The sequence below is a fragment of the Anomaloglossus baeobatrachus genome, chromosome 8 (assembly GCF_048569485.1).
Source record: "Anomaloglossus baeobatrachus isolate aAnoBae1 chromosome 8, aAnoBae1.hap1, whole genome shotgun sequence".
In the NCBI taxonomy this organism is placed as follows: Eukaryota; Metazoa; Chordata; class Amphibia; order Anura; family Aromobatidae; genus Anomaloglossus; species Anomaloglossus baeobatrachus.
Genome location: NC_134360.1, coordinates 253,786,638 through 253,812,024, shown reverse-complemented (window position 1 = coordinate 253,812,024; position 25,387 = coordinate 253,786,638). Strand labels below are relative to the sequence as shown.

General features: G+C 47.0%; 1 protein-coding gene across 1 annotated transcript in view; it reads left to right on the top strand.

Moving 5' to 3' along the window:
* FAF1 (Fas associated factor 1) overlaps positions 1-25,387 on the top strand; it is a 330,141-nt gene that overhangs the window by 31,581 nt on the left and 273,173 nt on the right. The window contains exons 2-4 of the mRNA XM_075320555.1: positions 8,739-8,807; positions 21,029-21,075; positions 23,490-23,710. Coding sequence (XP_075176670.1) covers positions 8,739-8,807; positions 21,029-21,075; positions 23,490-23,710 — 337 coding nt within the window. The remainder of the gene's footprint in view (positions 1-8,738; positions 8,808-21,028; positions 21,076-23,489; positions 23,711-25,387) is intronic.

Genomic DNA, 25,387 nt, shown 5'->3' with positions numbered 1-25,387 from the left:
GTGTGTGGGGGATTGGCGGGGTTTGGGATGGGTTGACAAGCTGAGCCCCCTCTATACACGGTGAATACTTGCTGTTATGTCGCTAATGCCCACCTTTAATTGACACTGTCGGCCCTAGTTTACATCTTGTCAGTTTAACCCCTTGGACACAGCTGACATTAGCGACCGCAGCTTGTACGGGGGGGGGGGGACCTGATGAGGGCCCTTGTATCCGAAAATTAAATGATGCCATTAAACCAGGGTTTCCCAACTCCAGTCCTCAAGGCCCACCAACAGTGCATGTTTTCAGGATTTCCTTAGCATTGCACTGCTGTTGGAACCAGCACCTGGGCAGGTAATTACATTAACACCTGTGCAATACTAAGGAAATCCCAAAAACCTGCACTGTTGGTGGGCCTTGAGGACTGGAGTTGGGAAACACTGCATTAAACGATATAAATTGTCCCACAAACGGGAAACCCTCCTACAGCTGTGCAAGTGGAAAAATATAATGGTTATAAATAAATGCATAAAATAGTTTTAGGGTCTTCAAAGGGTTAAAGAAGACCCCATCTGTTTGGAAACACCTTTGTAGATGGTAGTGATGTGTCTCCCGGCCCCCACAATTGGGAGCGGTCACTACAGTGGGGGCGGCTGCTGCCCCCACATGGCGGCACAAATCTTTGCATCAGCGAGTATATCCTCTCACACTGACGAGCACTCACTTACGGTCACAGACGAGGAGCAGTCCTTATAATGTCCTCTCACACTGATGAGCACTCACTTACGGTCACAGACGAGGAGCAGTCCTTATAATGATGTCCTCTCACACTGACGAGCACTCACTTGTCACAGACGAGGAGCGGTCCTTATAATGATGTCCTCTCACACTGACGAGCACTCACTTGTGGTCACAGACGAGGAGCCGTCCTTATAATGATGTCCTCTCACACTGACGAGCGCTCACTTGTCACAGACGAGGAGCGGTCCTTATAATGATGTCCTCTCACACTGACGAGCACTCACTTGTGGTCACAGACGAGGAGCCGTCCTTATAATGATGTCCTCTCACACTGACGAGCACTCACTTGTGGTCACAGACGAGGAGCAGTCCTTATAATGATGTCCTCTCACACTGCCGAGCACTCACGTGTGGTCACAGACGAGGAGCCGTCCTTATAATGATGTCCTCTCACACTGACGAGCGCTCACTTGTGGTCACAGACGAGGAGCAGTCCTTATAATGATGTCCTCTCACACTGACGAGCGCTCACTTGTGGTCACAGACGAGGAGCCGTCCTTATAATGATGTCCTCTCACATTGACGAGCACTCACTTGTGGTCACAGACGAGGACCGGTCCTTATAATGATGTCCTCTCACATTGACGAGCACTCACTTGTGGTCACAGACGAGGAGCAGTCCTTATAATGATGTCCTCTCACACTGACAAGCACTCACTTGTGGTCACAGACGAGGAGCAGTCCTTATAATGATGTCCTCTCACACTGACAAGCACTCACTTGTGGTCACAGACGAGGAGCAGTCCTTATAATGATGTCCTCTCACACTGACGAGCGCTCACTTGTGGTCACAGACGAGGACCGGTCCTTATAATGATGTCCTCTCACATTGACGAGCACTCACTTGTGGTCACAGACGAGGACCGGTCCTTATAATGATGTCCTCTCACATTGACGAGCACTCACTTGTGGTCACAGACGAGGAGCAGTCCTTATAATGATGTCCTCTCACACTGACAAGCACTCACTTGTGGTCACAGACGAGGAGCGGTTTTTATAATGATGTCCTCTCACACTGACAAGCACTCACTTGTGGTCACAGACGAGGAGCGGTCCTTATAATGATGTCCTCTCACACTGACGAGCACTCACTTGTGGTCACAGACGAGGAGCAGTCCTTATAATGATGTCCTCTCACATTGACGAGCACTCACTTGTGGTCACAGACGAGGAGCAGTCCTTATAATGATGTCCTCTCACACTGACGAGCGCTCACTTGTGGTCACAGACTAGGAGCGGTCCTTATAATGTCCTCTCACACTGACAAGCACTCACTTGTGGTCACAGACGAGGAGCAGTCCTTATAATGATGTCCTCTCACACTGACGAGCACTCACTTGTGGTCACAGACGAGGAGCGGTCCTTATAATGATGTCCTCTCACATTGACGAGCACTCACTTGTGGTCACAGACGAGGAGCGGTCCTTATAATGATGTCCTCTCACACTGACGAGCGCTCACTTGTGGTCACAGACTAGGAGCGGTCCTTATAATGTCCTCTCACACTGACAAGCACTCACTTGTGGTCACAGACGAGGAGCAGTCCTTATAATGATGTCCTCTCACACTGACAAGCACTCACTTGTGGTCACAGACGAGGAGCGGTCCTTATAATGTCCTCTCACACTGACGAGCACTCACTTGTGGTCACAGACGAGGAGCGGTCCTTATAATGATGTCCTCTCACACTGACGAGCACTCACTTGTCACAGACGAGGAGCGGTCCTTATAATGATGTCCTCTCACACTGACGAGCACTCACTTGTCACAGACAAGGAGCAGTCCTTATAATGATGTCCTCTCACACTGACGAGCACTCACGGTCATAGACGAGGAGCCGTCCTTATAATGTCCTCTCACACTGACGAGCGCTCACGGTCACAGACGAGGAGCCGTCCTTATAATGTCCTCTCACACTGACGAGCGCTCACGGTCACAGACGAGGAGCAGTCCTTATAATGTCCTCTCACACTGACAAGCAGTCACTTGTCACAGACGAGGAACGGTCCTTATAATGATGTCCTCTCACACTGACGAGCACTCACTTGTCACAGACGAGGAGCAGTCCTTATAATGATGTCCTCTCACACTGACGAGCACTCACGGTCACAGACGAGGAGCAGTCCTTATAATGATGTCCTCTCACACTGACGAGCACTCACTTGTCACAGACGAGGAGCCGTCCTTATAATGTCCTCTCACACTGACAAGCACTCACTTGTGGTCACAGACGAGGAGCAGTCCTTATAATGATGTCCTCTCACACTGACAAGCACTCACTTGTGGTCACAGACGAGGAGCAGTCCTTATAATGATGTCCTCTCACACTGACAAGCACTCACTTGTGGTCACAGACGAGGAGCCGTCCTTATAATGTCCTCTCACATTGACGAGCGCTCACTTGTCACAGACGAGGAGCAGTCCTTATAATGATGTCCTCTCACTTACGGTCTCAGAGGACCCATCTCTTGTGTATTTGTATTTTCGTTATGTCTTCTATGGACCATAAGTGGTGACAGCTCCTGAACGCTGCACCGGTCTCCCCCCTGTGGTGCGAAAAGGTAACTGCAGTCTGTGATAATACACTATTCACAAAAAGGGATGTTTGGCTTTCTGGTGAAATTTTAGGATGGTCCTAAAATGCCCTCTAACCTTTTCAGGTGACCTTAATGGGACCTTCTCTAAACCTTTGACTGCACTTGTCCAACTTCTCAATGTTTAATGACTTTTTGCATAAGTTGCTGTTCTCTAACAAGGAGCCTAATGGCAAAATTCACAACTGTTTGATCCATGAATCCCCCAATAAATTTGGGGTTCAATTAGAATTGGTATTACACAGTCCTCCTCATCGTGTTGTTCACGTTTTGACATCATGAGACCAAGACGACGCCTAACAATTGATCAGCAGCACCGCGCCATTGTAAGGCTTCAACAGGATGTTCTCAGATGGAAGTGGCTGCTGAGCAGAGTGTCACCGAGTGTCACCAAGAGGTTGTACAGAGACACGGAGAGACTGGAAGAGCCACAGAAAAGCAGAGAAGTGGACGTCCTTTGCCACATCCCAAACTGATGACTGCTTCATTGTGAACAATGCCCTTCACGAATACCACACAACTCCAGGCACATTTAAGGAAAGTGAGAGGCCCCATCAGACCATTTGAAACCGTTTACATCAGTGTGGTCTGCGTGCTAGACGATCTGACCACTGACCGCACTACCAGGCACAGGCATCGTCTATGCTGGACGAGGGACCAGTGGCCTCAGTGCTGGTCATTGAGTAAGTGGATTCCCGCTGAGCAGAAATGATGACCATCAACGATGTTGGAGACTCATGGAGAGTGCTCTGCATCAACCACGGTTTTCACCAGACGAGCCTTTGGTGGTGGTGGTGGTGGTGTTACAGTGTGGGCCGGTGTGTATAGTCAGTACAGAACGGCCCTGCACTATGTGGATAGTACAATGACAGCTCCTACAACTGGAATAACCTCATTAATCCAGCCATTGTGCCTCTGCCTGAACCACACCGGCCTAATTTCATCTTCATGGTGGATAATGCTCCATCATCGAGGTCACATCATTAGGAAACGGCTGCTGGAGACTGAGGAACCTCAAATGGAGCGGCTGCACTTTCTCCAGACCTGAACCACATAGAAAACCTATCGCTGTGTTGAAGCTCGTAAGTTTGTACCCCACACCTCAATGACCTAAGGGCCACCCTTCAAGTAGAGTGGTATGCAAGCCTCCACAGACAATATCTCCACTTGTGACCAACAGGAGGCGTCGTTGTCAGCTGTAATTGATGGTCAAGGCCACATGACGAGTTATAGAGACTGACGTTTTCGGGGGTTTACCCAACCACTGGTGTTGGCTTTAGTTTCAATAACTTGTATGAGATGAGGAAATATCCATTGCTGCTTCTACTTAAATGCCGACTGCCATAATAAAAGATCACTGTAGACTCAACATTTTACATGAATTTCACCCAAAAGCCAAATGTCCTGAACCTTCTGTGAGCAGTGTCTATGTGAAGGCCGTTGTCACCAGCGGTCGCCTGTGAAGCGTCAGATATCCCATACACCCATTGGTTGCCACTGTGATCGCGCCTTGTCCTGTGATTTCGTGGGGAGCGGGTTCTGGGTTCGTGTTTCGGCCTCTTCTTTCCGTCTCTGATAAGCTGCTCTCGCTTCTGGTCTCGGGGACGATGCGGGGGCAGAACACAGAGCACCTTTTGTCTTCAGCATTTGGCTTCCTTTTCTCTGTTGTGCAATGCTATTGTCTTAAAGGGGGTCTTCAAAATTAGATACAAAAACCTTATCTGAAAGGCTGTTTTTTTTCGCCCATTTAGAAACTGTGACCCTCTCTTTAATTTGTGCTCCTCCAGCATCTTACATCGTCCATACCATAACTCATGAATAATATAGTGTAAGGAATAATGACGCCCGGGTCCTGATACAGCAGACAGGCGAGGAGGATTCACTCACCGATTAATATGGAGGCAAACAGGAGCCGACGTAGCAGGGGCCTAATAGGCACTGGCATGAGTTCACACGCTGCACTTTTGCAAAAAATGTTTTTTACTGTACCAGTTAGGCTAGGTTCATATTTCCGTTGTTTTACATCAGTCACATGTATTGCTTGACGCATGTGACTGATGCGTTGTCAACGGATGACAAGAATTGGAAGTGAAAGCAGATTCCATTATAAAACAAGAGACAGAGAGAATGATCAGCTGATCGCTCACAGTAGCCGGCCGCCGGGTGATCAGCTGATCGCTCACAGTAGCCGGCCGCCGGGTGATCAGCTGATCGCTCACAGTAGCCGGCCGCCGGGTGATCAGCTGATCGCTCATAGTAGCCGGCCGCCGGGTGATCAGCTGATCGCTCACAGTAGCCGGCCGCCGGGAGATCAGCTGATCACTCACAGAAGGCAGCCGCCGGGAGATCAGCTGATCGCTCACAGAAGGCAGCCGCCGGGAGATCAGCTGATCGCTCACAGAAGGCGGCCGCCGGGAGATCAGCTGATCGCTCACAGAAGGCGGCCGCCGGGTGATCAGCTGATCGCTCACAGAGGGCGGCCGCCGGGTGATCAGCTGATCGCTCACAGAGGGCGGCCACCGGGAGATCAGCTGATCGCTCACAGAGGGCGGCCGCCGGGTGATCAGCTGATCGCTCACAGAGGGCGGCCGCCGGGTGATCAGCTGATCGCTCACAGAGGGCGGCCGCCGGGTGATCAGCTGATTGTTCACCTGCCAATAGAGCACATGCGCAGCGAAATCAAAAGGATTCCGCTGCTCAAAAAACGCTACATGCTGCGTTCCTGCCGCCTGACGGTCAGTCGTTCCACGTTTCCAGGATTCCGTTGTTTACCAGAGCCGCGGATTGTGACTGATACAATTTGACGGAAATGTGAACCTAGCCTAAAGTGAATAATACATCTAAAATTTCATGTATTTTTGCACAAATTGAACATCAAAGCTTTTTTTTTTTTAATTTCATATCTGCATTATGTCCATTCTTGCAGCGTTTTTCTGACATTTAGAAAAAAAGGAATAAACGCATGCAAAAAAGCATCAAAAAGATGTATTTTAAGCAGCGTTTCTCCTGCCAACACTGTTTTTTCCTGCAGAAAAATCCGATGCAAATGCTCATGTAACCTAATAGTGTTATGCGGTGTTCAGCTTTGCTCTCTCTGGGTGTCATGGCGGCATCAGGCGCTGTTCACACTGCACAATCTGACAAGCAGCTTGAGATCTCTTATGTCGTACAGCCTGAGTCAGACGTCGGCTGTTTTGCTTCACCGCTCTCCAGTCCCCCAGGAGTTAATTCCTGCTGGCTTGTGAACTGCTGCTAGGAGCTCAGGCTGCTAATGACCATTCACAGCTGCCTTCACTCTTTCTAAGGTTCTGGATCGGGTTGATTGTTGTCAAATATAGCTCAGCGTTGCTCCTGTGTTATCGGTCCTTATTGTGATCCAGAGCCTCGTGATCTGTTGTTTGCTTTTATGTGTGGTGTGGAAATATCCCCGTTGTTAGTTTCTTTCCTCCCTGTGTTGTTTTTCCTGCTGAGCACGTATTGTCTCTCCTTCATGTCTTGATTGCAGTGTGCATGAGTTTTGCTTCTTATCTGTGTGTGTTATTTGTAGAGTTTTTCTTCTCCAGTCCCGGCCCTCTCCTGGGGTGTGGGAGAGGGGATGTAAGATCAAGGCTTAAACAGGAGTTAGGGTCATGCTGGCAGCCCAGACATAGCTACAATCAAACCTACCTCTAGGATTAGGGAAAGTGTAGGGTCCCTAGTTTCAGGGTCAGCTTTGAGGTCCCATTTCTGTTACACTGATTCCCCATGACAAATAGCCCACCCACATCTGAATTTCCTGCAGATTTAGATGTGAAAATGCTGGGAATTGCACATTAATTAGCAAAGTGCGACCTCTACAGCACAGATCAACATATGCAGGAGAGGTCATGTGTCATGATGAGCTATTAAAGCGTAAGAGGATCGTATTCTATTGAGACCATAGGGGCCTTTGCTTCTAGCGCCGTCCCTGGAGCGGGATACAAGTGCTAAAAGCAGAATTTCATCTTGTGAAGTATTTGTAAGTGCAATAAGTGCCCCGTTTAGTAGCATGTGGTTTATTAAAGGGTTACTCCGATTGTTAAAAATATTCACCTATCCAAAGGAAATGGGTCCGACCTGCCCCAGTCCCAAAAACACAGCTCTGTAAAGGCTGAAAACAGAGCATAGAGATGGGGGGAGACTGTATGGCCTTAACAGCCTATTCCCATCACTACAAGCAACCACCAATCCAAAGGAGAGGTAATACTTTGCAGATCGCTGCAGATTGCTAGGACCCCCGTTGATCTCCTGAACAAGACTCTGAAGTGTCCCTTTGCACTGGGACGCTGCTGCTCCATTCATTGTTTTGGGGGCTACTGGAAATGGCTGAATGCTGAATTTCTAGCCGTCACATTACTACGGGGCATTTCAGAGCCCTGTCCTCCAGATAACTGGGGGTCCCAGTCGTTAGACCCTTTAAATAGGTGATAACCTTTAGGCTATGTGCGCATACTGCACATTGCACGCTGCAAAAAACGCACGTCTGGCCGAAAAAAAAAATGCATTGTTGTCACACATCGCTGTGTTTTTGCCCATGCGTTTTTTCATTATATTCAATGGAAAAATGCACAAAGAAGTGACACGCTGCTTCTTTTCTCTGCACCCAAAACTGCAGGCAAAAAAGAAGCAACGTGCGCACAGCACTTCTAAATTCTCATAGACTTTGCTGGGGAAGGTCATATATGCAGTTTAGGGGAACAAACTACACCAAAAACTGCACTGTGCGCACAGGGCCTTAAAGGGATTTTCCAATTTTGGAAAACCATTCTTCCCCAGTTGAATATTTTCTATTTTATAAAGCGCTTTACTCACCCTCCCCAGGTCCAGTGCTGAGTCTCCACTGCTGGTGACGGCTGCAGCCAATCTGTGAGCTCAGTGGCTTGTGGTATCTACTCTGGCAGTGCCGCTGAGCTTGCTGGTTGGTTGCATATAGATACCGGGAGCAGCAGTGGAGACTCAGCTCTGGACCTGGGGAGGGTGAGTAAAGACAGATAAATATATATGTATTTTGTAAACCATAACCAGAGAAAGCCCTTCCGTCTGTATGTGGCACATTGTAACACTTTCTCTTTGTCTTACAATGAATATTACTTATTGGCATGGAATAGAAATCCCTCTTTTTTTACTTCTTGGATGCTGGTGGGGAAATGTTTCCATTGTGCAGGGCGCTCGGTGTCCGCTGCGTGCGGTTACAGGAAGGTTCATGTGTAGTTCAGAGTTTGGTAAAACATTACTTTACAGCGCGCTGCGATAGAGGAGGTGACACAGACACCGGTGCGGGCACTGTCAGCCCGGAACCAGAGAGCCGGCCGCGTGTAACCCTTTGTGTTCTTCTCCTCTTCCAGGCCTGCACCGGCATCGAGAACATCGACGAGGCGATCACTCTGCTTGAGCAGAACAACTGGGACTTATTAGTAAGTTTATGTTCCTCCCATTTGTTTCCAGTTTGCTTTTTGTATCAGAAATATCAGTAATTCTTTTCTTCTGCTGTAATTTTTATTTTGGCCGTGTTCACACTTTTCCGCTTTCTGGCGTGGATTAAGCACTTAACCAGACACAATCCACTGATATTCTGTGGATAATGCAAGTGAGCGGAGATATTGCACACTCCGTGTACATGCAGCAGGGGAAAAAGCACTGGAATCAACCACACGCTGCAAAATTCAACCCTTTCAACAAAATGGACATAGAGATACGTCCTGATGAGGAGCTAGTGCCCATCTGCCCTAAATGTGGTGCCTAAGGAATGAAAAATACAATTAGCCATAGGAAAAATTGAAAAAAATTGAAATGGGACATTGCAGAACTGCTGAGGATTATTTGAAAAAAAGATATTTAGCAAATGTATTGATCAATTAATTACTGCCCCATAACCACTTCATGGTAATCTCTTATTTAGGGGGTCCCTAAGCAAATGTTACCTCTATGTGCGGTTGAAACCTGCTGTGTATGGGAAGCAAGGGACCTGGCTATGTAGGAAATTGAATAATCATGGCTAAAGGGCGGGACTGGGTTCTCAGACAGAAAAAACTGCATTAGGCTATGTGCCCACGGGAGTTTGTACCTGCGGACATATCCTCCGGTACGGCCGCAGGTTATTTTTAGCTGCGGGATTCCAGCGAAATAGCTGCGGGAAACCTGCGGACATTCACGTGACTTACCTGCGGAAGTCCCGGCCTCTATCTCCATAGTGGAGAGGCGGGGCATCCGCAGATATTTCCACAGGGAATAATTGACATGCAGTTATGTGCGGCTGCAGGACATCCGCAGCATATTCCGTAGCCGCAGCATGGACACACACTCCCCATGTCCCATAGGATAACATGGGGAGTGTCTGTACTTGCTGAAACCTGTGCATTTATCTGGAAAATCCAGAAAATCCGTGGATTTTCCGCAGATAAATCCGCAGGTTTAATCTCCCGTGGGCCCATGGCCTTACAATCAAAAAGACTGCTGGAACACCATTGTAAATGTGAACAGGGTGCTAGCCAAAATATACACAATCTATATGAAGTGAAAGCTGCACAGAAAATTCAGAGAAATATGAACAAGCAGAACTGCGATACATTAGCTAAATATCTTTTTTTTTTTTTTTAAATAATCCTCAGCAGTTCTGCAATGTCACATTTCAATTTTTTCAATTTTGCATATGGATAATGGTATTTTTCATTCCTTATGTATTATAAAGCAGTTCTGCTTGTTCATATTTCTCTGAATTTGGTGTGCAGCTTTCACTTCATATAGATTGTGTATATTTTGGCTAGCACCCTGTTCACATTTACAATGGTGTTCCAGCAGTCTTTTTGATTCTAAATATGGTGCTGGCACAGGAGTCGTCTTTTACAGCAGGTGTTGGCGCTAGAGCTCTGCTGATCTCCTGCGGCATTTACTGGGACCATGACCAGCTCTGATCCCAGTAGTTTAACTCCTCATATGCTGTGGTTAAAGATGAGACAATTCTTTTAAAGTTTCCAAAATTCTGTGGACTCAGGTGAATCCGAATTCTGGATGATCCAATGAAATGACGGTCTCCCATTCGCTCTCCATTTTGCTAGATTCTAAGGGGCCAGAACCCCTCTGGTCCGGTGTTCAGGCGTCTGCTCCGGCCTGGTATACCACATCCCAGCATCTTTGGCGCCTCTGTGCCTCACTAGAGGTATGGCCTCACACAGAGCCATGGTATTGGGGTGATGCACGTCATGATGCTTTCAGTCCTAGTGAAGCGCAGAGAGGCTGAGAATGCAGAGTTGTGGCAGACCGGACTGGAGCGGACACCTGCTGCCTGGCCAAACAGAGGTCAACCAAACAGGGGACAAACCAGTGAGATCGGAGTCCAATTATTTTTATTATTTTCTGAGGTCCATAGAAGCCTCTCTGCAGATTTCATTATCAGAGTATAAATTTGAAGCAAAATTGTATTTCCCGGCCAAATCCAAGTCTGTGTGAACGGCACACGGAGCTGCGCATACGACCAGTCATGTTCACAATTTGGAGACGCGACTGATCCGCAAGGTTCAGCCTCATTCTAAGGCTTCATTTACACATCCATGGGAAATTATTATTATTTATTATTATAGCGCCATTTATTCCTTGGCGCTTTACATGTGAAAAGGGGTATAAAGGGGTATAGATAATAGGGACAAGTACAATAATCATAAACAATACAAGGCACAGACAGGTACAGGAGGAGAGAGGACACTGCCTGCGAGGGCTCACAGTCTACAGGAGGAGAGAGGACCCTGCCTGCGAGGGCTCACTGTCTACAGGAGGAGAGAGGACCCTGCCCGCGAGGGCTCACAGTCTACAGGAGGAGAGAGGACACTGCCTGCGAGGGCTCACAGTCTACAGGAGGAGAGAGGACACTGCCTGCGAGGGCTCACAGTCTACAGGAGGAGAGAGGACACTGCCTGCGAGGGCTCACAGTCTACAGGAGGAGAGAGGACACTGCCTGCGAGGGCTCACAGTCTACAGGAGGAGAGAGGACCCTGCCCGCGAGGGCTCACAGTCTACAGGAGGAGAGAGGACACTGCCTGCGAGGGCTCACAGTCTACAAGAGGAGAGAGGACCCTGCCTGCGAGGGCTCACTGTCTATAGGAGGAGAGAGGACTTTACCCGCGAGGGCTCAGTCTACAGGAGGAGAGAGGACCCTGCCCGCGAGGGCTCACAGTCTACAGGAGGAGAGAGGACACTGCCTGCGAGGGCTCACAGTCTACAAGAGGAGAGAGGACCCTGCCTGCGAGGGCTCACTGTCTATAGGAGGAGAGAGGACTTTACCCGCGAGGGCTCAGTCTACAGGAGGAGAGAGGACACTGCCTGCGAGGGCTCACAGTCTACAGGAGGAGAGAGGACACTGCCTGCGAGGGCTCACAGTCTACAGGAGGAGAGAGGACCCTGCCTGCGAGGGCTCACAGTCTACAGGAGGAGAGAGGACCCTGTCTGCGAGGGCTCACAGTCTACAGGAGGAGAGAGGACCCTGCCCGCGAGAGCTCAGTCTACAGGAGGAGAGAGGACACTGCCTGCGAGGGCTCACAGTCTACAGGAGGAGAGAGGACCCTGCCCGCGAGGGCTCACAGTCTACAGGAGGAGAGAGGACTTTACCCGCGAGGGCTCAGTCTACAGGAGGAGAGAGGACACTGCCTGCGAGGGCTCACAGTCTACAGGAGGAGAGAGGACCCTGCCCGCGAGGGCTCAGTCTACAGGAGGAGAGAGGACACTGCCTGCGAGGGCTCACAGTCTACAGGAGGAGAGAGGACCCTGCCCGCGAGGGCTCAGTCTACAGGAGGAGAGAGGACACTGCCTGCGAGGGCTCACAGTCTACAGGAGGAGAGAGGACCCTGCCCGCGAGGGCTCACAGTCTACAGGAGGAGAGAGGACCCTGCCCGCGAGGGCTCACAGTCTACAGGAGGAGAGAGGACTTTACCCGCGAGGGCTCAGTCTACAGGAGGAGAGAGGACACTGCCTGCGAGGGCTCACAGTCTACAGGAGGAGAGAGGACCCTGCCTGCGAGGGCTCACAGTCTACAGGAGGAGAGAGGACCCTGCCTGCGAGGGCTCACAGTCTACAGGAGGAGAGAGGACCCTGCCTGCGAGGGCTCACAGTCTACAGGAGGAGAGAGGACATTGCCTGCGAGGGCTCACAGTCTACAGGAGGAGAGAGGACCCTGCCCGCGAGGGCTCACAGTCTACAGGAGGAGAGAGGACATTGCCTGCGAGGGCTCACAGTCTACAGGAGGAGAGAGGACCCTGCCCGCGAGGGCTCACAGTCTACAGGAGGAGAGAGGACCCTGCCCGCGAGGGCTCACAGTCTACAGGAGGAGAGAGGACTTTACCCGCGAGGGCTCAGTCTACAGGAGGAGAGAGGACACTGCCTGCGAGGGCTCACAGTCTACAGGAGGAGAGAGGACCCTGCCTGCGAGGGCTCACAGTCTACAGGAGGAGAGAGGACCCTGCCTGCGAGGGCTCACAGTCTACAGGAGGAGAGAGGACCCTGCCCGCGAGGGCTCAGTCTACAGGAGGAGAGAGGACACTGCCTGCGAGGGCTCACAGTCTACAGGAGGAGAGAGGACCCTGCCTGCGAGGGCTCACAGTCTACAGGAGGAGAGAGGACCCTGCCTGCGAGGGCTCACAGTCTACAGGAGGAGAGAGGACCCTGCCTGCGAGGGCTCACAGTCTACAGGAGGAGAGAGGACATTGCCTGCGAGGGCTCACAGTCTACAGGAGGAGAGAGGACCCTGCCCGCGAGGGCTCACAGTCTACAGGAGGAGAGAGGACCCTGCCCGCGAGGGCTCACAGTCTACAGGAGGAGAGAGGACCCTGCCTGCGAGGGCTCACAGTCTACAGGAGGAGAGAGGACCCTGCCTGCGAGGGCTCACAGTCTACAGGAGGAGAGAGGACCCTGCCTGCGAGGGCTCACAGTCTACAGGAGGAGAGAGGACCCTGCCTGCGAGGGCTCACAGTCTACAGGAGGAGAGAGGACCCTGCCTGCGAGGGCTCACAGTCTACAGGAGGAGAGAGGACCCTGCCTGCGAGGGCTCACAGTCTACAGGAGGAGAGAGGACCCTGCCCGCGAGGGCTCACAGTCTACAGGAGGAGAGAGGTCCCTGCCTGCGAGGGCTCACAGTCTACAGGGGAACGGTGAAGATACAGTAGAGAATGTAGAAAGGGTCGTGCAGTGCTATGGAGGACTGAGGGCTATTGCAGGTTGTTGGCTTGTTGGAAGAGGTGGGTCTTGAGGTTCCTCTTGAAGCTTTCCACGGTAGGGGAGAGTCTGATATGCTGAGGTAGAGCGTTCCAGAGTATGGGGGATGCACGAATGAAATCTTGTACGCGATTGTGGTAAGAGGAGATAAGAGAGGAGTAGAGAAGGAGATCTTGTGCGGATCTGAGGTTGCGTGCTCGTAGTACGTAGGTCACAGTAGTAGTAACTAGGTCACAGATGTAGGGAGGAGACAGGTTGTGGGTGGCTTTGTAGGTCACGGTTAAGCTTTTGAACTGGAGTCGTTGGGCAATGGGAAGCCAGTGAAGGGATTGGCAGAGAGAAGAGATCGGGGGATAGCGGGGGGAACAGGTGGATCAATTGGGCAGCATAGTTTAGAGTAGATTGAAGGGGTGCAAGAGTGTTGGAAGGGAGGCCACAGACCAGGAGGTTGCAGTAGTCCAGGCAGGAGATAATGAGGGCATGCACATGTGAAATGTCTGTGTGCAGCCACCTGAGTTTTTTTTTTCTTTTTTATTAAACAGCACATGGACCCATAGAGTTTTATGGGTCTATTTATATATTAGAAAACCTCACCGATGCGAGTGACCGAGTAGCTCCTATTCTGATTGGATTTGGAGGATAAGAATTGGACATAGTCAATGGATGCGTGTGCTGTGCTGTGAAAGTAATGGAGATCGCACACCGACACTTCACGTGAATGGAGACAAACTGCAGAAAGGAATAAAATACATTTTTTTATTTTTAAAGTATTTATAATAATGTATCTAATTACTTTACGATCTACTGAGAAATAAGAAAAGAAATGGTGCTGGCATGCTGGTAGTTGTAGTCCCACCGAAGCTGAAGCAGCACAGGACACCGGCCTCCGCAGCATGATTATTGTACATACACGCCGCACCTTCAGCATTAAAGCCCTGTCCACATTGGTGCACGAGACTCGAGAATCGTCCGGTTTCTAACAAATCTCAAACTTCAACTCCCAAGATTTATTTCTGGAAATCTCAGCATTTTGGAGAAAGTAGAGTCCGGAGCTCCCCCCCCCCCTCCTCCTCCTCCTCCTCCTCCTCCTCTTCCTCCTTCTTCTCTGTTTTCTTTGCACGATCGCCAAGAATGAGCAAGACGTTAAAAAAAGAAAGCGAGGCCAGAACTGCAGAGTCATCGTTCAGCTCCAAGTGACCCGATCGGCCTCTTTGTGTGATGAGAACGGGTCTTAAGAAGTGTCATCACGTGGTTTGAATGAGGGTGGAGGTGGGACGCCGGCCGGTGTTGGGTGGGTGCGAGCCCCTCGTTATCTCACTCTGCACACATTATCGTCCACTTTTTGTTTTTTTTCCCCATAACCTTTGAATGCGATTTGCAAAACCACCGCTTGCTGTGGATTTCACGAGGTGTGAACACGGCTGTAAGCTGCGTTTATTATGGGATTTCAGGGCTAGGAAATGAAATGTCCTCATTTATTCGTGGGTTTATTTTTTATTATTGCCCCTTTTTCGGCAGTAAAGGGGGAGGATTAGGCTGCTTTCACACATCAGTTTTTTGCCATCAGGCACGATCCGGCAAAAAAACTGATGCGACTGATCCGGCGAAAAAACAAATCCGCCGCAGCAGTTTTTTCCATCGGTTCCTTCAGTTTTTGGACGGGTCCGTTGTGTTACTGAGCATAGTCAGTAGCAAAAAAACGGAATCCGTCGCTGTAAAACTTTGTATGCCGCATTAAGGCTTTCATTGTAAAACACGCCGGATCCGGTGCGATGTGGTTTTTTGCTGGAGACAAAAAACGTTTCATTCTGCGTTTTTTCCGGCCGCCGGACAAGCAAATTTTGCTGGATCCAGCAAAAACTGGCTAGAACGCAGAGCCAAGCGGCACAATCTGACGCTAATCAAGTCTATGAGGAAAAAAACGGATACGGCTGCAGCAGACGCCGGATCCGGTTATTCTGCAAAGCGCCAGATTGTGCCTGATTGCAAAAACTGTATACAGTCATATGAAAAAGTTTGTGCACCCCTATTAATGTTAACCTTTTTTCTTTATAACAATTTGGGTTTTTGCTATTTCAGTTTCATATATCTAATAACTGATGGACTGAGGAATATTTCTGGATTGAAATGAGGTTTATTGTACTAACAGAAAATGTGCAACCCGCATTTAAACAAAATTTGACGGTTGCAAAAGTATGGGCACCTCAACATAAAAGTGACATTAATATTTTGTAGATCCTCCTTTTGCAGAAATCACAGCCTCCAGTCGCTTCCTGTAGCTTTTAATGAGTTCCTGGATCCTGGATGAAGGTAGATTTGACCAATTCCTGTTTACAAAACAATTACAGTTCAGTTAGGTTTGATGGTCGCCGAGCATGGACAGCTGCTTCACATCATCCCACAGATGTTCAATGATATTCAGGTCTGGGGATTGGGATGGCCATTCCAGAACATTGTAATTGTTCCTCTGCATGAATGCCTGAGTAGATTTGGAGCGGTGCTTTGGATCATTGTCTTGCTGAAATATCCATCCCCTGCGTAACTTCAACTTCGTCACTGATTCTTGCACATTATTGTCAAGAATCTGCTGATACTGAGTTGAATCCATGCGACCCTTAACTTTAACAAGATTCCCGGTGCCGGCATTGGCCACACAGCCCCAAAGCATGATGAAACCTGCACCAAATTTTACTGTGGGTAGCAAGTGCTTTTCTTGGAATGCCGTGTTTTTTTGCCTCCATGCATAACGCCTTTTTGTATGATCAAACAACTCAATCTTTGTTTCATCAGTCCACAGGACATCATTCCAAAATGTAACTGGCTTGTCCAAATGTGCTTTTGCATACCTCAGGCGACTCTGTTTGTGACGTGCTTGCAGAAACGGCTTTTTTCGCATCACTCTCCCATACAGCTTCTCCTTGTGCAACGTGCGCTGTATTGTTGACCGATGCACATTGACAACATCTGCAGCAAGATGATGCTGCAGGTCTTTGGAGGTGGTCTGTGGATTGTCCTTGTTCTCACCATTCTTCTTCTCTGCCTTTCTGATATTTCTCTTGGCCTGCCACTTCTGGGCTTATCAAGAACTGTACCTGTGTTCTTCCATTTGCTTACTATGTTCCTCACAGTGGAAACTGACAGTTTAAATCTCTGAGACAACTTTTTGTACCTTCCCCTGAACAACTATGTTGAATAGTCTTTGTTTTCAGATCATTTGAGAGTTGTTTTGAGGAGCCCATGATGCCACTCTTCATAGGAGATTCAAATAGGAGAACAACTTGCAAGTGGCCACCTTAAATACATTTTCTCATGATTGGATACACCTGCCTATGAAGCTCAAAGCTCAATGAGGTTACAAAACCAATTTAGTGCTTTAGTAAGTCAGTAAAAAGTAGTTAGGAGTGTTCAAATCAAGAAATTGATAAGGGTGCCCATACTTTTGCACGGGTCAAATTTTGTTTAAATGCGGATTGCACATTTTCTGTTAGTACAATAAACCTCATTTCAATCCAGAAATATTACTCAGTCCATAAGTTATTAGATATATGAAACTGAAATAGCAAAAACCCAAATTGTTATAAAGAAAAAAGGTTAACATTAAGAGGGGTGCCCAAACTTTTTCATATGACTGTATGTGAAAGCAGCCCAAGGCTCCAGTGCAGCGCTCAGCTGCATTGGTGACATGCGAAGCTCGGCAGTGCATGGGATTACCCAATATACCCCCAAAATAGGTCTTCATGAAAACTAATTCCTGGGGGCCTAAATCATGGCACAAAGATGTTTTCTGGGCTGGGATCAGAATAAAGGAGCCGCCGAAGATTAATAAAAAAAAAACAAAATAAAACTTTCCACCGCGCCGTCTCATAAGCCGCATCCGAAATTCCAGATCAGGTCCCGATCACACCATCCTGCCTGCAGTGTCAGCTGGTGGGCACTTTGCCAGGTGACCCTTTGGCTATCTAGGCCCCCTTTATGGGGGGTGGTGCTGTTAATGGAGGCATCTTATTTGGCATTATGGAGACCACAACTAGATTTACTGTAGCAAAAAGTTCTGTTGCCCCCATTTCCGTAAATTTTGCTCCATTAGAAGCGGCCAGGGTTTATATTCGTGGGGCACAATTCATCTTTATTTATTTTTTTTTTAAAGTCACTTTAATTGTCTTGTGTTTATTGCAGCAAAAAAGGAGAAAAAACTTTTTTTTTTTTTGTCTTCAAACTTTTTTGTGACTTTCAAAATGTCGCAAGAGTTTCAGGAAATAAAACATTCCGGCCGCACGTGCGCAAAAGATACAGAGGCGGTTTTACAAGTGGCGATTGTTGAATCATCCGAAAACAAAATCCGGCCACAATAATAAAGAAAAATGGTGAACGTATAAAATAAACTTTACAAAAGGGCAAATCAGAAGAAGAGGAAGGTGCAAATGAAAAAAAAACCAAACATTTTAATTCTATAAATTATTGTGGCTTTGAGCTTTTCAGGGTCTATATTATTTCACTCATATTATGTGTGATGAAGGTTAATTTGGATTTTTACATCATTTTACATCTATGCTCCAGACTACAATGTATTAAATTATATTTATTCACTTACGTGGCGCCATTAATTCCATAGCGCTCTACATATATCACACTGACTTTCGTTAATAAATTGAAGGGGAGCTGTTTTTTTTTTATTTTTGAGAGCTTTTATGAGACGGCTCCTCCCCAACCCTTGAGTATATCCCACGTGCGCTCTTACGTGCGTTTCCCCGGAGTAACGTATCATCGTGTGGTTTATGATTACTGACAGCGTCTTCACTGGTTAATAGGAAATGTGATGGCTCCCTTCTGCCCTCTTGTGGTTGTCCTCAGTATTACGGTGGACTTGATATCAGAAACTTATTTATTTATTAATCTATTTATTTTAATCTGTTGTAATAAATAAAATATTAGCAAATTACATAAAATGAGGAAATTCTTAGTGAAGGAACTCCGTAAAGCAGCTGAATAAAGAAATTATCCCCTGTGCTAAGTTTCTCTGCTTCCATGTAGGTGGTTGGTAGAGTTTTTCAGACTTTTTGGTGGTGTTTCCGCCTTATGTGGTCATTCACTGCCTGGATGGCTCAGTCTAGACCCATGGATGATCACTTTACTTTACCAGGCTGGAAGATCGCTATGAAATGTATTTATTTAGGACAGTTTTGCCACCAAGTCGCGTTCAGGTGGATGGAGAGATCCTGGTCAGCGCGGATGTGGTCGGAGGGTCACTTGTTACATGGGATCTGTATCACTTGTTACATAGGATCTGTATCACTTGTTACATGGGATCTGTATCACTTGTTACATAGGATCTGTATCACTTGTTACATGGGATCTTTATCACTTGTTACATAGGATCTGTATCACTTGTTGCATAGGATCTGTATCACTTGTTACATAGGATCTGTATCACTTGTTACATAGGATCTGTATCACTTGTTACATGGGATCTGTATCACTTGTTACATAGGATCTGTATCACTTGTTACATAGGATCTGTATCACTTGTTACATAGGATCTGTATCACTTGTTACATAGGATCTGTATCACTTGTTACATAGGATCTGTATCACTTGTTACATAGGATCTGTATCACTTGTTACATAGGATCTGTATCACTTGTTACATGGGATCTTTATCACTTGTTACATGGGATCTTTATCACTTGTTACATAGGATCTGTATCACTTGTTACATAGGATCTGTATCACTTATTACATAGGATCTGTATCACTTGTTACATAGGATCTGTATCACTTGTTACATAGGATCTGTATCACTTGTTACATAGGATCTGTATCACTTGTTACATAGGATCTGTATCACTTGTTACATGGGATCTGTATCACTTGTTACATGGGATCTGTATCACTTGTTACATGGGATCTGTATCACTTGTTACATAGGATCTGTAGCACTTGTTACATAGGATCTGTAGCACTTGTTACATAGGATCTGTAGCACTTGTTACATAGGATCTGTAGCACTTGTTACATAGGATCTGTAGCACTTGTTACATAGGATCTGTAGCACTTGTTACATAGGATCTGTATCACTTGTTACATGGGATCTGTAGCACTTGTTACATGGGATCTGTAGCACTTGTTACATAGGATCTGTAGCACTTGTTACATATGATCTGTAGCACTTGTTACATAGGATCTGTATCACTTGTTACATAGGATCTGTATCACTTGTTACATAGGATCTGTATCACTTGTTACATGGGATCTGTAGCACTTGTTACATAGGATCTGTAGCACTTGTTACATAGGATCTGTAGCACTTGTTACATAGGATCTGTATCACTTGTTACATGGGATCTGTATCACTTGTTACATGGGATCTGTATCACTTGTTACATAGGATCTGTATCACTTGTTACATGGGATCTGTAGCACTTGTTACATAGGATCTGTAGCACTTGTTACATAGGATCTGTATCACTTGTTACATAGGATCTGTATCACTTGTTACATAGGATCTGTATCACTTGTTACATAGGATCTGTATCACTTGTTACATGGGATCTGTAGCACTTGTTACATAGGATCTGTAGCACTTGTTACATAGGATCTGTATCACTTGTTACATGGGATCTGTATCACTTGTTACATAGGATCTGTATCACTTGTTACATGGGATCTGTATCACTTGTTACATAGGACCTGTAGCACTTGTTACATAGGATCTGTATCACTTGTTACATGGGATCTGTATCACTTGTTACATGGGATCTGTATCACTTGTTACATGGGATCTGTATCACTTGTTACATAGGATCTGTATCACTTGTTACATAGGATCTTTATCACTTGTTACATAGGATCTGTATCACTTGTTACATGGGATCTGTATCACTTGTTACATGGGATCTGTCACTTGTTACATGGGATCTGTATCACTTGTTACATAGGATCTGTATCACTTGTTACATAGGATCTGTATCACTTGTTACATGGGATCTGTATCACTTGTTACATGGGATCTGTATCACTTGTTACATGGGATCTGTATCACTTGTTACATGGGATCTTTATCACTTGTTACATAGGATCTGTATCACTTGTTACATGGGATCTGTATCACTTGTTACATAGGATCTGTATCACTTGTTACATAGGATCTTTATCACTTGTTACATGGGATCTGTAGCACTTGTTACATAGGATCTTTATCACTTGTTACATGGGATCTGTAGCACTTGTTACATGGGATCTGTATCACTTGTTACATAGGATCTGTATCACTTGTTACATGGGATCTGTATCACTTGTTACATGGGATCTGTATCACTTGTTACATGGGATCTGTATCACTTGTTACATGGGATCTGTATCACTTGTTACATAGGATCCTCTCTTCATGTGTCACTTTTTCTGGTTGTACTGACACATTTTTCTTCTTTTCTTCTGACAGGCAGCAATAAATGGCGTGATCCCACAGGAGAATGGCATTCTACAGAGGTAAGTGCTCATACGACCCGCAGTCTTGTGTTCATACGAATGACTTCTCTTTAGGGCGGGTGCAGGCGGACGTATTTTCGGGGAAAGTCCTGTCCAACAAAACATTGGATTGCCCTCGTAGGCGTGGACGTGTCTTGATCTTTTTTCTCGAACAGAGTCTGTCCGAGGAGAAAATCACAAAATTTGTGAGATCAAACCAAAATTCGGATGGCATTTGGTCATGTAATTGAATGAGAGCGTGGAAAGCATCGGCCGGCTCTCGGGTGATACCTGAATATAGTCCGATTTCTGTGAACTCACAAAATGCAGAAGATAAAGGATTTTTTTCCCTCCATCTTCTCATCCGAGAGAATCGGATCAATCTATGCTCACACCATGAAGACCGTTCAATCCGTGTCGTTTCCATGTTCCCGATTCTCTCAGATGAGACAACGTGCGCCCGTCTGCTCCTGCCCCTACAGTGAGGCACAGGCCACATTGGAGATCGTGCTTCATAATGCACAGCGGATGGCACTGATTGGACGAAGATTCTGTTAGTGGTTATATATATATATATATATATATATATATATATATATATATATATATATATATATATATATATATATATATATATATATATATATATATATATTTTATATATAAAAATATATATCTAAATATTAAATAAAAGTATATATAAATATTATATAAAAAATATATAATATATAAATATAATATATAATATATAAAAATAATATAAAATATAATATAATATATACGTTTCTCTAACATATCACCCTGATTTGCACATTAGCTCACTTTCTGTGGACAGATTCCCTTAACGATAAAGCGTATGGTCTCGTTATTGCTCGGCTCCGAGTGGGAGACTTATTTTTGGCTTTGCTCTTATCTCCCACTTTTGTGCTGAAATTTCCAACTTTTTCTCCATCTCTCGCGTCATAAAGTGGCAAAAAACAAGAGAGCAGGACCCCAATGTTTTTAACGGGTTCATTAAAACATGCACTAGAAATTTGCGCAAATTGCAAAGAAAATCTTGTTAGATTTTACATTTTCTGGCACAAGTAAAGCTGAAGACGAGCCTCATGTATTGAGAAGTGCGCACCTATAATAACCGGGGTGTTGGGTGCACCCTACTCCAGTGCAGATGAGGAGTCGAATAGTATATTAAAGGGGTTGTCCACTACTTTTGACATTGATGGCCTTTCCTTAAGGCCCCGTCACACTAAGCAACATCGCTAGCAACATCGCTGCTAACGAACAACTTTTGTGACGTTGCTAGCGATGTTGCTGTGTGTGACATCCAGCAACAACCTGGCCCCTGCTGTGAGGTCGTTGGTTGTTGCTGAATGTCCTGGGCCATTTTTTAGTTGTTGCTGTCCCGCTGTGAAGCACAGATCGCTGTGTGTGACAGCGAGACAGCAACAACTAAATGTGCAGGCAGCAGGAGCCGGCTTCGGCAGAGGCTGGTAACCACGGTAAACATCAGGTAACCAAGAAGCCCTTACCTTGGTTACCCGATATTTACCTTAGTTACCAGCCTCCGCCGCTCTCACGCTGCCAGTGCCGGCTCCTGCTCCCTGCACATGTAGCAGCAGGACACGTCAGGTAATTAACCCCATGTGTGCTGTAACTAGGAGAGCAAGGATCCAGCGCTAAGCGGTGTGCGCTGCTCCCTGCTCTCTGCACGTGTAGCTGCGTGCGCTGGTAACCAAGGTAAATATCGGGTTGGTTACCCGATATTTACCTTAGTTACCAAGCGCAGCATCTTCCACGCGGCGCTGGGGGCTTGTCACTGGTTGCTGGTGAGCTCACCAGCAACTCGTGTAGCGACGATCCAGCGATCCCTGCCAGGTCAGGTTGCTGGTGGGATCGCTGGAGCGTCGCTTAGTGTGACATCTCACCAGCAACCTCCTAGCAACTTACCAGCGATCCCTATCAGGTTGGATCGTTGTTGGGATCGCTGGTAATTTATTTAGTGTGACTGGGCCTTTAGGATAAATCATCAGTGTCTGATCGGCTGGGGTCTGACACCCCGCACCTCCACTGATCAGCTGTTTTCAGTCCTGGCTTCGGCGCCGCTCCATCTTCTGATAGTGACTGTGGCTGGGTAAAGGGCATCTGCCTCCTATTAATTAGAATTGGAGGCAGATGAGCAGTTCCCAGCCGCTATCAGAAGATGGAGTAGCGCCGAAACTGAGCATTTCCGGCTGTCTGCTGCCACCGTTGGCACTGAGAACAGCTGATCGGTGGAGTGCAGGGTGTCGTACCCCGGCCAATCAGGCATTGATGACCTATCCTAAGGACAGGCCATCAATGTGAAAGTAATGGACAACCCCTTTAAATGCCGGTGAGTCTGAACACATGACGGCGCTGACTGCTGCAGTTGTTTCATAATGTCTCTCTCATTGCAGTGAATACAGCTCCGAGACTACCCAGAATCCGGTGTTTGGCCCCTCTGCGCTGCCCAACACCTCGGCCTCCATTGCTTCCTCCTCTTCCTCCTCTGGCTCAGCCTTTCGCCCGGTAGTTCCTAGCCGGCAGGTTGTGGAGCGTCTTTCCCGGATGTTGGACTTTAAAGTGGAGTATAGAGATAAAACGGCGGACGTGGTTCTTGAGGACAGCTGCACTGTTGGTAAGATTTCCAGCTCGTCCCGCGCTCCTCCGGCTTTGCTGCCCGGTTTAGGACCTCTCCTATGTTGGCGTCTCTCAGCCGAGAATTAGACATTGGAAAAAAAAATTATCCACTTTTTTGAATATTTTTATTTACTTAAATACATGTATTTGTTGCTAATTATCATTTTTGCAATTGTTTTTCACTAAATGTTTTGCAGTGTTTGGCTTTTGCAGCCTCTTTCTTTGCACAGTCTACTTTTGATGTCATCTGAGCACATAAGTAAGGTGAAAGCAGATCAGAAAAAGAGAGAACAGAGCTACAAACTCTGATCCTCATATCGAGCTCACTGACTGATTCTCAGTAAGCTCATTCTGCGGCCAGCAATAGATGGTGTAATACAGAGGCGACGAAAGTCAAACAGGGCACAATGTTTAATGATATCCAATGGCAATTTTTTTTTAACCGCTTTAAACACATAAATTTAAAGGGGTTATCCACTATTACATTGATGGCCTATTCTTAAGATCGGTCATCAATGTCTGATTGGTTGTTGTTCCACTCCCGGCACCCCACCCGGTCAGCTGCAGCAGGCGTCCAGAAATGCTCAGTTCTTGTGCTGCTCCGTCGTCTTATAGTGGTTGCGCCTGGGTACTGCACATCTGCCTCTATCTTCTATCTGTCTTCTATGCTGGGACACTGCAGATGTCTTCTATGCTGGGACACTGCAGATGTCTTCTATGCTGGGACACTGCAGATGTCTTCTATGCTGGGACACTGCAGATGTCTTCTATGCTGGGACACTGCAGATGTCTTCTATGCTGGGACACTGCAGATCTCTTCTATGCTGGGACACTGCAGATGTCTTCTATGCTGGGACACTGCAGATGTCTTCTATGCTGGGACACTGCAGATGTCTTCTATGCTGGGACACTGCAGATCTCTTCTATGCTGGGACACTGCAGATCTCTTCTATGCTGGGACACTGCAGATGTCTTCTATGCTGGGACACTGCAGATGTCTTCTATGCTGGGACACTGCAGATGTCTTCTATGCTGGGACACTGCAGATCTCTTCTATGCTGGGACACTGCAGATGTCTTCTATGCTGGGACACTGCAGATGTCTTCTATGCTGGGACACTGCAGATGTCTTCTATGCTGGGACACTGCAGATGTCTTCTATGCTGGGACACTGCAGATGTCTTCTATGCTGGGACACTGCAGATCTCTTCTATGCTGGGACACTGCAGATGTCTTCTGTGCTGGGACACTGCAGATGTCTTCTATGCTGGGACACTGCAGATGTCTTCTATGCTGGGACACTGCAGATGTCTTCTATGCTGGGACACTGCAGATGTCTTCTATGCTGGGACACTGCAGATGTCTTCTATGCTGGGACACTGCAGATGTCTTCTATGCTGGGACGCTGCAGATGTCTTCTATGCTGGGACGCTGCAGATGTCTTCTATGCTGGGACACTGCAGATGTCTTCTATGCTGGGACACTGCAGATGTCTTCTATGCTGGGACACTGCAGATGTCTTCTATGCTGGGACACTGCAGATGTCTTCTATGCTGGGACACTGCAGATGTCTTCTATGCTGGGACACTGCAGATGTCTTCTATGCTGGGACACTGCAGATGTCTTCTATGCTGGGACACTGCAGATCTCTTCTATGCTGGGACACTGCAGATGTC